The sequence below is a fragment of the Cajanus cajan genome, chromosome 2 (genome assembly GCF_000230855.2).
Source record: "Cajanus cajan strain Asha chromosome 2, NIPB_CcT2T_4, whole genome shotgun sequence".
Classification (NCBI taxonomy): domain Eukaryota; kingdom Viridiplantae; phylum Streptophyta; class Magnoliopsida; order Fabales; family Fabaceae; genus Cajanus; species Cajanus cajan.
In genome coordinates this window covers 8,071,011-8,085,209 of record NC_138518.1, presented here as the reverse complement: position 1 = coordinate 8,085,209, position 14,199 = coordinate 8,071,011, and the positions used below count along the sequence as shown (strand labels likewise).

The window sequence follows — 14,199 nt, the reverse complement described above, 5'->3', positions numbered from 1 at the left end:
CCTGTTTTTCTTTCTCTCAACTGCACTAAACAAATAGCGCAAAACAATTAAGAAAATAATGCCGAAAAGAATTGCATCTCTAACTCTCGAGAGAATTTGTCCTTTCTTGGATGGGAGGTATTTGTAGATAATGAACCCCAAATACAAAAGACTGCATGTGGGTATCCTTTCATTAAGGTCCCAAGTGAATTGGCATTGCTCGAGTTTCTAAGACAGGTTTTGTGTTCTTGAATCTCTTGATACCGTTTAAAGGTGTGGTTAAAACAAATGGAACTACCAAAATAAATTGACAAGTACAAGGCAATATTCATATTAAAGAAAAATGAGGATATAGTTTTAAATTTTTCACTTGGTTACATGGTAGTTTATCAATTGTTTGATTTAAGAATAATTTTATTATTTGGTGGGGAAACATTGCATTATTTGGTGGAGAATAGTGAAATTTGTGAAAACTAGTCCTTACTAATGAAACTAAGGATTATTCCAAATAATAGGTAATAGCAAAAGAAAGCGTTGTGAATATAGATATGGTGAATTTGTACTGATTACTTCAATACTGAAGCCAAATGCTGGTTACTTAATGGTGTAATCTTGACGCTGCTATTTTTACTGATAATGATCAATTCGGTTATTGGATGCTGGTGCATGAAGCAGAATCTTATATCTTCTAGAGGCCATCTCATGGATGCTACTTAGGGCTCCATATGAGTTTGGATCCATTCTACAACAGCTGCTCAATTGATTCAGAATTTGCATTCATTCTACAAAATTGTATTGACGCAATTCGGTCTATTCAAAACTCTTAAAATTAGTTTTATTCGGAAACAAGAAAATTAAGGCATTAATATTCTTGTTAGGACGTCTTGATTTTATTTTAGTCACCATGTCTATGAACCATCAACCATCTTAATTTGCCGAATCTTTGCCAACTATGATACAAGCACCATTATTTCCCATCATATTTGTTACCATGGCACATCACAAACTGTATTAATGCTATTTTTATGAATGAAATGATATAATGAGTTATTTATATTCATTGATGGATTCATAAACTTTAGATAGTGAAAATAATATTTATTTATATATTTGTAGTATTAAAAATTTTACATATGATTTTTAAAAAGTATAAATATATATCATAATTATTTTTTACAAGCTTTTATATCTAAATTACAATTAAAGATGATAAGTCAGACTAAATTATATTATAATTTAGTAGATTTGAACCTAACTTTCTTTAAAAATATATATCTTAAGTATGACTTACTGATCTGTCATAGACATTTTTAAATGTTTGGTTAGAATTGCAATCCTAAAGACCTATTTTATAATAATTTATCACTAATAAAAATATAAAAAAAATGTTAAATTTTATAAAAATCAAGTTTAATTTATTTATGATATAAATATTTTTTAATATTTAATATAAATTTTTATATGATAATTTATTTTAAAATATATTTTATAATAAAAATTCTAAATAAAACATAGATCTTTTGATATTTCCTATTTTGACTTTGTTAATTAACGTATACAATAAATAAAAAACATAAAAGATAAACATGTATGGTGCAAATTTTATTCAATCAAAAATTAATTTTTTTTAATATATTACATTACATATGTGAGCATTAATATATATATATATATATATATATATATATATATATATTATATTTAAACTTTTTTAAAAAATAATTGGTTATTAAGGGATATTCTTTATCACATATGAGAATTAATTTCTTTCAAAAGTTTAACAGACATCAAATAAATGAACATCTTCTCCGAATTTATATTTTATACATACGATAATTTAAACATATATGTTTATTTTATTAGAATATAACTTTTATTTTTTGGATAAAAAAAATATGTATGTATCAAATGGTAGTGGGAGCAATTGCCCCCACTACCCTCCATGTAGATCCTACAATGCTTATATTCTTTTATGTTAGAAAATTGTTTTATTTTCAAGATGTATCCGTGTAAAAACTTGTACATTTGATCGATAAAAAATTAGTTGATATAACTTTAAGTTAATTATTATAAGAGTTAATATAGTTATCAAACATAATGTGATTAGATGGTGGTATAAAATTGTGTTAGATTCTCGATGCATAACTTTCTTTCTCTATTTTTAATTAGTTGTACCTATTGTCAAAGGATAATATGTTACTTCTATCGAAGATATGCCTAAAATATTTTTAAGAGAATAAATTAGTTTTAATAGAAATATTTTATTTATGTTTCAAATATTTAGATGTAATTTGTTTCCTTATTTTTATGATATGATACTATCAATATTTGATTCTTGTATCATATTTTTTCTCTATTAGAGAGCTTATGATAAAATTAGATCATGCTCCTCTAATAAAAATATATGTTTACAAAATATCTCATCTCCTTATGTTCTTTATCACAAGGAAAAAAAAAATTGATTTCACATCTATTAAGAATCAATTAACTAACTATATTCAGTTTTATTAATCCCATGATATTTTTCCTAAATTGTTATTGTTATAAATGTCCAAAAAAATAAAAGTAGTCAATTAAAATTTAATATACTAAACTATAAAAATCAAAAGGAAACAAAAATGGTATATACAGAGACTAAAGTGAAATGTTTGAATTATAGAAACTATAAGACAAATTAAAAGCATACATTTCTAAAAAAAATTAATTACCCTTTTAATTTTTATACATATCATTTTTTATTTCTTTTTAGTTCCTATCATTTATTGTTATAAGGATTAAAAAGTAAAATTCATGAAAACTATAAGGATTAAAAGAAAATATTTTAATTATAAGAACTAAAAGACAAATTAAAAGTATACATTTGAAAAAAAATATCTAATTACCCATTTAGTCTCAATAATTAAAAATGTTCTATTTTTTGTTTCTTTTTAGTTTTCATCATTGTTATGAGGACTAAAATATAAAATTTTAGCCCTTCAAAAAACTATAAAATTTATGAAAAATTATTGAAAAAGAAAACAAAAATGGTATGTATAAAAACTAAAATGAAATACTCTTAATTATATGGACTAAAAAATAAATTTCATGACACTAGAAATCGAGAAGGTAATTATAACCTAAAAAGAAAGCAATCTAAACATAAAACTTAATATTATTAATTTGAAGTTGAACACATTAAATTTTTTTTATGATCATAATATACTACCATTAATTTGCATTTTTATAATGATATAATTAGGTGAGTAACATTTTTATAATGATAGTGTACAATAATTTCATATTGTCATCCAATTACAAATCTCTATTTTAATTGGTTGACAATGAACAACTATTAAACTCATTGAATAAATGACATATCCTCACACACACACAAAAAAAATGTAAATTCATTTCATTTCGATAAAAAGAAGCTACCATCTATCCAACTACGATGCCATGAGTCATGGTACAAAGATCATTGCACTATAATATACTTGCCATAAAAGAATTTGCAACTATATATTGAGTTGCCCATGTACAAAATTGAACATTGAGTGGAGAGAATGATGGGAAAATGAAAGAACATTCATTCACTTTATATCATCAAATGACCCTTGGAAGCTTAGTTGAGATAGGAGGAGTAGGGGTCCATGTCATTCCATGATAACAAGCACTTAACCTTCTTATGTTGGGGCATGTGAAACTTGGGTTCTCTAGGTATAGTTGGATGCTTCATTGACCTAGCATAAAGAAAGAATAATAATAATACAATAGTGAGACATGTTCTAAAGAGAACAATGGAAAAAATGAAACAGACCATGCAAAAGAAACAGTTTGTTTAAACTTTAAGGATTATTAAATTTATCAACCAATACCTCCTTGGGACAAAAGGTCTATCAAAATAAGGCATTGGTTGAGCTTTTGGAATGAGTTCCTTCCTCAACCTTTTGATCTCTTCCTCTTCTTCCAACTATACATGGGATTGAAGTACAAAAATCAGCATTTTTTAGATAAAAGGAAACATGGTAACTCAGTAATGTTTCACAGATTAGCGATAGAAATATCGTAGATGGAATACCTTCTGTTGTCTTTCCCTTTCCAATTTGAGTTGTTCTATAAAGTTCATTTTTTCTGCTACCTACATAAAAACATCCAACAAATGATTCATATTTTGTTGTGTTTTCTACAATAAAATATTATTTCCTCAAATGAAATATATATCAGTAGCTCAATTGAATTTGGCAGTTAAAATTATTATGACAAGTAGTAGCATTTTCACCCACAAAAAATCACAATAAATGAAGAAAATACAAGGTAACAATGAGAAAGAAAAAGGAAGAGATGGATGAAAGAGGCACCTGTTGGTCAAATTCAGCGCGATCAATTGCTCGAATATCACTATGAAGCTTTAGGTCAATAGGCCTTGTGCTTTCTTTAACTGAAGGTTTCAACAAGCACTGTAACAAGTGACACCAAAAGAGTTAGCAAGTAAACAAGTAATCCATTAGAGTTAGCAAGTAAACATGACAATTATAACAAGTGACATCAAAAGAGTAATGCTAAGCTGAGTAATCCATTATAGCTAACAAGTAAACATGAGGCCAAATTTATCATATGGACCTCTAAGAACTTGCATGAAAAAAATGACCTCACCTCTGGTTCATCTGTTGTCCATGGAAGACCTTGTGCAATTGGTATCCTCATCTTCTCTTCTTCAGACATCATCTCTTGCACTTTCTTCATAAATTCTTCCTCTTTCAACTTTCCCCTTTGCTACACGGTATGATTACAAAAGTAGTACTCCAAACTCAAAGTGAAAAATTAAAAACAAAAACTACATAGAAAAATCAACCATTCCTCATAATTTACCTCAGTCCTTAACTTAAATGGTTTTGCTCTGGTGACTTTTAGCTTCTCCTTCCTATTCCACCTCCTCCCTCCTAACGTCCCAGAGGAAGATTCCAAGCTCTGAAGAAAACCAATCATTATAATTCAAAATCCCATCAGTGAATCAATAACCATTCTTCATTAGCACATAATCTATACATCAAAAACAACATCTAAAGTCTCACATTTCTCCTGCTCCTTCTACCCCCAGAAGTCCTGCTAGACACACTGCATCACCAAAAAAAGCCAACAACATACAAATCAACAAAAACCAACTCCAAAACAAATGACACACAGTTTAAGAAATGTGAGTAGAGACATTAATCCAAGGACAAAACTTAGCTACAGTCCACAAAAACTTTTGGTGTTGCTCTTCAATCATAATCAAAATTTTATCTTAAGAATCTATGTTGACCTTCAAATGCAAACTTTAATTACAGATATACCAAACTGAAACTCCAACTGTGATGGGAGAACAACTCTAAAAGCACCTAAGCAACTTCGTCTAAGTTTTGTCTTTAATCAAATCAAATAGAACCAAAAGTCAAACCTTGCTCGGCTACTATCCCAAGAAGAAACTAAAATCCCTTGATCCAAGCCAAGGTCCTTGGATGTCAAAACCAGCCCAGATGGGTAGCATGACGAAGAAGAACCAGAAACAGAAGCATCATCAGTAGCTTCAAGTGCCTTATTATGTTGTTCAAATTGCAACCCTGGTAAAGCCCATTTCATCACCTTGTTCTTCTTCTCTTTCTCTCCATGATCATGATCATTCTCATGCTCATCATGATCATGATGATCCTTGTGATCTTTCTCCTTTGAGCTTTTGGGTATAGTGAGAAGTCTCTCAAAGGCCTTAACCAAATGCAAAACCCTCCCAAACCCATTTTCAGGAACACTATTCCTCGCTTCTTCCAACAACCTATCCCTCTCCCTCCTTCGTTTCACAGTGGAACTTCCTTCCATTTCACAACCTTCTTCTTCATCTTCTTCAACTTTTGTTCCCTCAATTTCTATAGCACTCTCACTCTCATCTTTTGCTTCTTCTTCTCCTTCATCACCACCATAACCCTTATCTTTGAGGAAAAACTCTTCCTGAGAAGCCCTAAGAGTCTTGTACGCCACGCAAACGCACTTGGCGCCGCCGTTGTGCATGCACTTGCACAAAACAGCGTCGTTTTGGGAACCCTTTTGATTCTTCTTCTTGGCCACCACGAACTTCCTCTGCCGGATCCTGTTTTGCGGCGATCGCGCAACTGGGTTGCTATTATTGGACTTGGAGGGTCTCAAAGCAGGGGACTTTGAATTGGGGCTTTTGAAAGGGCTATGGTGGTGATGAGGCACGTTAGGGTTCAGATTTTCGGTGTTTTTTGAGGGTTTCTTTGAAGGAGTTGATAATGGTTGGTCAGTGGTGCTTGATAGTTCCATTTTGGATTCGGAATTTGTTGTGAGAAACAAATGGGTAGAGATGAAAACAGAGAAATGAAGTGATTTTGGACTTTGGCGTGGTGAAAATGAAACAGAATGAAGGAAAAATAGGAACCTGGTTTGTTCTTGCAGAGAAAGAGAGAAAGAGAAAGAGAGGCGCTGTTTGTTGTAACGGCTAGTTTTTTCGCGTGAGTTGCGTTTTTATATGTGTGTAAAATAAATGAATTAATAAATAAATTTAAAATTCTGTTTTCATTTTGGTTTTTGGTGTCGACCGTTATATTATAATAACGAAGAATAATTTTTTTTTTACAACATTTTAATAAAAGTTTAAATTAGGAAAATTAGGAGAAGGCAATTAATTACTTACGAGATAGACCATTAACTCCAGAGATGATTTACAGTGAATTTACATACGACATACCAAATGAAAATTTCTAATTACGAACACATGAGTGAATTTATATGAAATTATTTTAACTTAATTAATAATTTTTAAGTTTACATTATCGTGTTAAATGCTGTAAAAAAAATGACGTGTGAAATAAAAAAATAGAAAATTCTGATTATCAAAATCTAAGTTACGAAAGACTTGATTAAATGAAATAACCTCTTAACATATTTATTACTTTTTTACTTTTTTAGTTATTAAAATATGCAATTTATATATATTAAAATTGTATATGATAAAGAATATATTCCAAAATGTATTGATAATATTTTTTTATAATGATATTATGATCGGTGATCAGTATTAGATATTGAGGAATATAATTTTGATGGATAAATGAAAATTCAATAAATATGAGATTAAATAAGGATTTTTTTCATTAAATAGTTGCAAACAAATACTAAGGGGGTGTATTGGTTTATGATTTCATAGGATTTTAAAAGACTTTTTTTGAATAAAAAAGTCCATTGGTATTCAATCAGGATTTTATGTCACTTAAAAATAATTCAGTGGTATTCAATCAGGATTTTCAAGATTTTTTAAAGAGTGCATTAAAATTTATTGGTATTCATTTGAGACTTTTTACAACTTAAAAACAATTCATTGGTATTCAAAAATATAGGAATTTTAAAGGATTGTTGTATTAGAGGGATTTTGATGGACTTTTTAGTGGTATCTATAAATATCAAATTCATAAAACAATCTCATCCAAACCCATAAGATTTTAGAGGATTGTTTGAAATGACTTTTCAAGTGCTTCAAGAATGTTCAAGTGAGTTTTTCATTTTTTTTTCTATGCTCATCTTCTCCATTTTTTTTCTCTTATTAATAATATTGCACTACTACTTATATATAATACTGTACTACTGTTCTCATTCTATTCCCCTATTTGGTGAAACTTCTACACGTAAATAATAGTGTCATTAACTTGCTCAATTTTTCTCTCCGTTCTCTTTAATTGACTTGCTCGATTTTGCTCTATTTAATTGAAATTGTTCCTCAGTTATATAACACAAAAAATACTTGAAATTTTAACTTTTAAGTAATAATTTTTTTTATACCACGCATCAAGAAAAGGGAAAGGTGAAAGGTAAAATTGATATCATGATCTTTATAATCAACTATAGATCTTCAAGACCTTGTAATCAATTTAGATTTATTAGAACAATATATATATATATATATATATATATATATATATATATATATATATATATATATATATATATATATATATATATATATGTAAAAGATGAATTTGAGTTAGGGTTTATGTAAGTAGAATGAGATAATAATGAATCTTAGTTGGGAGAAGAACCCTCTCAGCACAAAAACTGCATCTCTCTCCCTTGCTTGAATTTGTTATTGTTATCCTTCCCCTTTTATGACTCAACAATTATTTTATTTCTTTTTTTTACTATGAATTTTTTTATTATTAATTTTTATATTATGAAATTAGGATTTTTATATTTTAAAAAAGAAAATTAACATAAGACATTGCAGTATCTTATAATTTAATACTAAAAATATTTCTTCACGAGTGAATAATTGAAAGCAATTAAAAATTTAAAAAATTATTTTGTACTTGTAACAAATTTCAGATATATTTTTTTTCTCCCAATTGATGTTTGTAAATTTCTACTTTAATACCGATATAAAATGAAGGGACATGTTTAGTTATAAGAGAGTAGGGTAGTTGTCCCACTATTTTTTTTAATCATTTATAAAATTATACATAAAATATTTTAAATCACAAATTATAAAAAAAATTGAAATGTTGTTTAGAATAATTTTTAGCATGTGTGAGACTACATAACTTTTTTCGTAAAGAATGTCATTACGATGAATTTCCAATTGAAGTGATGAATGAATCTTCATCTTCAACATTACTAGTTAATGAAAATCATAATTTTGAGTCTATTATTAAAACACGGGAGCAAGAGCGAAAAGATACTAATATTTGGAGGACTAATATAGCTATGAATATGTGGGTTAATTCTATTTAGAACGACATGATATTACAAAAAATTATTATTATTATTTATCCAGACATTATTATTATTTTTATTATTTTTATATTTGACTCCTTTTAAATTTGAATGTATGAAAAAAAAAATCTTGAATTCTTATCCTATGTAAAAAATTTATGAAATTCTACGAAGTTTACAAAGTCTCGCAGAATCCATTACAATCCTATCCTGATTGAAAGTCTTGTGAAATCTTACGTAATGAGGATTGAACCTAGGTCCTCATACTTCTAACTACCCCAATCCCTCCCCACTCAACCACTAGACTAAAACATAACTCCTTTGATTACACGTTACTTTTTTAAAAATACTTAAATTTAATCAGATGAATTTGATGCAATATTTTGTGGAGGGAAGGAGGTTTTTTTTTTTTTTTCCTCCCCGAAGTTAGTGATTAGTGTAGTGAGTTTTATTTTTGAAAGATATGTTTTCTTCTCAAAAATACTTTTTTTTCCTCTCACTCTCTAATTTTTTAATCTGTTTAATTTAGTTTATTATTAAAAAGGCTCCTTAGTTTTTAAAAATAATACAATATAATCATTTTTGTCTAATTAAGTTTAACAACAATAAAATTTTATATATATGATAAATTAAAAATGATACGCATCAATTAACATTTTGCATATATGATAAAATTAAAAATGATAAGCATCAATCCTCACATGTACAAAAGTATAAATTGTTAGTTTTAATTGGATAAAAAAATAATATTTAATTACTTTAAAATTAAAATATTAAATTAATTTTTTTAATAATAAAGAGACTAAATTGAACCAATTAAATAAAATAAAGGATTAAAAGAATAATTTAACCTCTTTTTTCCAGGTGAAAGTAATCTTTATTATGTTTATCATATGGAAATAGAATTAAGAAAGAGAAAAAAAAATGAAAAAATGGATAAAAAACCAAAAAATAAATATCATAGGATTATTAGACACTTTTGTTTAAAAATGTTGTAAAAATTATATTATTTCTATAACTGATTATATATATATATATATATAATATTTTAATAATCAAATATGATCAAAATAAATTTTGTTTCAATAAGTTTGTTGAAAAGTGATTTTAAAATATTTAATTTTAGTTGGATAAAAAAATGCTTTTAAATAGTAAATCAACTTTTAGGGGAATGAAAGTTGTTAAACAATAATTATAAGCTTGAAAATTTCAAATTCATGTAAACAATGTATTTTAAAAAAGTTGTTTACAAATTTCAGTAGTTTTCTCAAACTTACAATTTAAATTTTTGTTTTTATCACCGAATACATAGATCATCTAGTATGAAGCTGTTTCAATATAATCAATAGTTTCAAGTTTGAATTTTTTACAATCAATAATGATCCTATCTTCTTGCAAGAAGATTGTCTTTAATAAAAGATATTTATAGTCTATAAAAAAATATATTTTTATTACAAATATTTTTTTCTTTCTAAAAAAAACCATTTATGTAACATCCCAATTTTCAATAAAGTTATTATTATTATTATAATAATAATAATAATTATTATATGGTATTTGGTCATAATTATTTTAATAATTATAAAAGAATATAATTTTGTACGTTTTAAATAATTATTGTTTTGGACAATTATTTTGTACGTATTAAATAAGTATTTTTTATTAGCATATTTAAATAAATATTTATATGTTTTAAGAGAAGGTTGATTTTATATGATATTTTGTTATTGAAATTATATTATTATATTTTGGGTCAGAAATATATTATTATTATAGAGGAAAAATATTTTATAATATACATGTATTTATTTTATTTAATTATTTTGAGGAAAAAGAGAAGTGGGTTAAAAGAGAAAGAAAATGGGTTGGGTTGACCCAGCCCAATGGATTAATTTTAAGGAGTTAGGTAGCGTTAACCCTATTACCTCATTTGCGTTCTGAAGGGTTAGGAAAAAAAAGGAGAAACAAAGAGCTCTAAGGAAGAGTACTCAGGAACGACCTTAGATCACACCTTTGTCTTCTGCTCATCTGATGGAAGAGCATGGGCTAAAGGCCCAACCACTAGAGCTATGGCCAGGAGGTTACTTGAAGATTTGACTGCTTCAGAGCTTAGTGGGCCCAATGGGCTTGGTGGGCCTAGGGTGCTTCTCACTTGGGCTTTAATTGATTGAACACCATGTTTAGTTGTATTTTCTTAGTATAGGAATTTACTTTGTTGTTGGTCTTGTATTTTGACCATAGATTAGGGTTTAGGTGTCTTGGGCTTAATTTTGGGCTTCTTGAGCTTTGGGCTTTTGATACCCAATATTGGGCTCATTCTTCTTCTTATATTTTTTTCTATTCATTGTATTCATTGGACCAATGTATTTCGGTCATTAGCATAGGATTATAGGAAGTATACATTAATAGGAAAATTAGGTTTCATTTAATTATCATTTAGAAGTAATTTGAATTGAATTTGAGTCACATGGATGGCATGGAGTGGATCCGGCCATGTGAGCTCCAAATTCATCTCAAATCACTTCCAAATGACAATCAAATGAAGGTAGCATCCGTGTGACTAGGTGAGGTGGCCAAAGTTTGAATTTCAAATTCAAATTTGAAATTCAAACTTGGCGCCACTTTGGTTCACTAAAGGTGCCGCCAAGTTACCCTAATTTTTCCTATAAGTGTAACCTTTCTCACCTTGTAACACACTTTTGAATATATGAGAATTTCTGAACTTTGATTTCAGCTTATTCCCTCAAGAGTCACCGAAAATCTTCCAAGAGAGAACCTTAAGAGAATGCCTTCAAACACCTTAGGAAACCCTAGTTTTTCCTTCACTTTGAAGTGTGCAATCCTTTGAGTTCTTGAGCTTGGATACTTCCTTCTTCCATTTCCGCAATTGTGTTTCATCTTCATAAGTTCTCCAAGTGCATTTCAATCTCCATTGAAGAGGATCCGAGCCTAGGAGGAGCTTAGGAGGAGTTTGTGTTTCATTTCTTCTACTCACCTCCATCAATTTTGGTATCAAGAGCAAGGTTTCTTCAAGGAGATAAGTGTGCTCAAATTTTTGTATCCGTGTTCTTCTTGTGTTCTTGTGTTGTTTTTGTGTTCTTATTGTCTCATTTGAGTTTCAATTTCCGGATCTATATTGTTGCATAATTGTTGTTCATAGATCCTTTGTTGATTGCTTTTGAATTTCTTCCACAATCAACATGTTTAGGACCTATTAGCTTGTGCTTGTTTTTGATTTTAATTTTTGAGTCTCTCCATTCCTAATATGTGTCCGTGATTGGACTGCATGCATTGCATTTAGATTTTGGTTTTTAATCCATGTTTTGTCTTAGTATGTTTGTGTAGTTCTTATATGTCTTAAAATTCCTTGAATAGCATGTTGACCTAAAATTTCCTTAGTATCTTGTTCATCAATTTGTTGCTCTCGGATTGCTTTTGTTCTTGCCTCCTATATGTGCTTTTTCTTTTACCTTATTGTGTTCATAACTTGCTATTAGTTCTAGTAAGTTTCTTTAGAGTTAGGTTTCCATTGTGTCTTAAGTTTTCAAATCACATTTCCATTGAAAATCTTCTAAAAATTTTTTGTGACTTAAATTTCAAGTGTAAACCTACTTCTAGTGCACTCTTCTTGTGGATTCAATTTTAAAAAAAATTTTAGAGGCTGAAAACAGAGATAAAACAGAGCCTAAAACAAAAGAAAAAGACCTAAAGTTCAAAAGAAAAGAGTACAAAAAGAATCCAAAACAAAAACCTAAAACTAGTGCACTAGTTTCTCATTTTCACTTGGAATTTGACCTAATTTTTGGCTGTTTTGTTTTCTCATTTTCTATAGCTTGGAATCATATAAAAATTTGAAACAAAAGGCAAATATACTCTCTGGACTCTTAACTTGAAGATAGAAAAAGAAAGAATTATAAAAAAAAATAGAGAAAGAAAATTAAAAGGAAAAAGCCGAGAGGTATACAAGTTGAAAACCTACTTGATTCCTTGTTATTGTTTTGGCTATTACTTTTGCTATACTTATCCAATTGTCTTCAATTTTTTTTTTGTTTTGTTCATCTATTCTAGTACCTATCTAGGAACTATTCTCTCTGAGTGCTAGCCTTTATTTGGAGTCTTAATTTTCAGTTTTACTTGTTGAACCTCTTTGAGTCTTGTCATATACATATATCAATCTTAACTTTTGGTATAAGCTTTCCAAATTGTGCTTTTATTGCTTGTCTAGTTTTCTTTCAATAATTTCCTGTGCTGGAAGTGGCCTCAAATCCTTGCTCAAGGATCAAACATTGCTCAACAAAGAGTAGGAAAAGTTTGGACACTAAGACCTAAAAATTTGACCTAATTTAGTGACCAAAACTTCTCCTAAACTTTCTTCACTTGAGTGACCTTTTCCTTCACCTTGTGAGGCAGCCACCATTAACCTCTTTGTTGTGTTTCTTTTGCAGGTCCAGTAGCATCCATTTGAAGGATTAGTGGCGGATTAAGACACTTAAACAAGTGTTAGAAAAGTTGAACACAAAACCGCCACTAATTGGTCACCAAAGCCGCCACTTTATTGCTTTCTAGGCTAGTTTAATTTTTGTCAATTCTCTAGTATTTTTAAACCAATTTGTAAAGCTTGGAGGGAGTATTAAGAAGCTGGTCAGGTATATCTACATCCTTAATAGATTCTCACGTGTAGTACTAGTGGAAGTGGCTTGGAAATTTCATATGTTTCAAGCTTCCACTTAGGATATCCGACTAGTTGCTTATCTTGCTTTCTTTAAGTTTTCTTGTTCATATTTGTGTTTACTTTGCTGCCCTATTTCGTCTAGAATTGTGTAGTTCAATTGCTCACGCTTAGTTAGGTGTCAAAAACAAACAAATTTGTGAAAAACATTCAAAAAAATTTTGTGAAAAGTTTTGGGGTTTGGAAATACCACAAAGGAGTTTAGTGATTTCCACTTGAAAAGGCTTGGTTATTAAGTGGCTCTTTGTAGCTCACCTCCCTTGATAGTGCAACTTGTACACTTAGACTTCCAAGTGCTATTTTCATTCCTAGAAAATCTCAAAAATATTTTATATCTTTTTGCATAGCATATAATTTTCTTTTGCTTAACCATGAGTCATCATTCTCAAAGTAGTAGTGACTTTAATACTCCTAAAAGTTTTGAAAGAATTGTTAAGGAGGTTGAAGCACTAAAACTTTGGAAAGATGATGAGATACTTCAAAAACAAAAAGAAAAACTTGAAAAGGAAGTACAAATCATGGCTTTGGAACAAGAGATCCAAAAGATTAAGCAAAGGGAAGAAAAACTTTTAAAAAAATTGAATAAACCAAAAAGTCAAAAAAATTCCTCAAGGAGCTCAACCAAGAGCTCCCATGATTCTCAAAGTCTAAATAATGATGGTAGTATCCAAATGGATGCTTACTATCAACCCACACCTAGGAGAGTCATTAAAGAACACAAAGTGAGGGAATCAAGGGTTGATCTCCCTTACTTTCAT

General features: G+C 28.9%; 1 protein-coding gene across 1 annotated transcript; it reads right to left on the bottom strand.

The window, feature by feature from the left end:
* Positions 1-3,343: 3,343 nt before the first annotated feature.
* On the bottom strand, positions 3,344-6,461 carry LOC109804904 (microtubule-destabilizing protein 60). Its single transcript, XM_083067877.1, has 8 exons — positions 5,396-6,461; positions 5,031-5,073; positions 4,828-4,926; positions 4,612-4,731; positions 4,317-4,415; positions 4,037-4,096; positions 3,834-3,928; positions 3,344-3,698 (listed from the first exon to the last, which is right to left on the bottom strand). Exons 1-8 carry the CDS (start codon positions 6,271-6,273, stop codon positions 3,581-3,583), a joined length of 1,512 nt encoding a protein of 503 aa, XP_082924003.1. The 5' UTR covers positions 6,274-6,461; the 3' UTR covers positions 3,344-3,580.
* Positions 6,462-14,199: the final 7,738 nt, after the last annotated feature.

Bases quoted from the DNA above. Each gene is read 5' to 3' on its own strand.
- LOC109804904 (XM_083067877.1), bottom strand. From the start codon at position 6,273: ATGGAACTATCAAGCACCACTGACCAACCATTATCAACTCCTTCAAAG. The intron at 5,074-5,395 runs GTTTGACTTTTG...TTGGTGATGCAG, and splicing joins TGGGATAGTAGCCGAGCAAG to TGTGTCTAGCAGGACTTCTG. The intron at 4,927-5,030 runs GTGAGACTTTAG...GGTTTTCTTCAG, and splicing joins GTAGAAGGAGCAGGAGAAAT to AGCTTGGAATCTTCCTCTGG.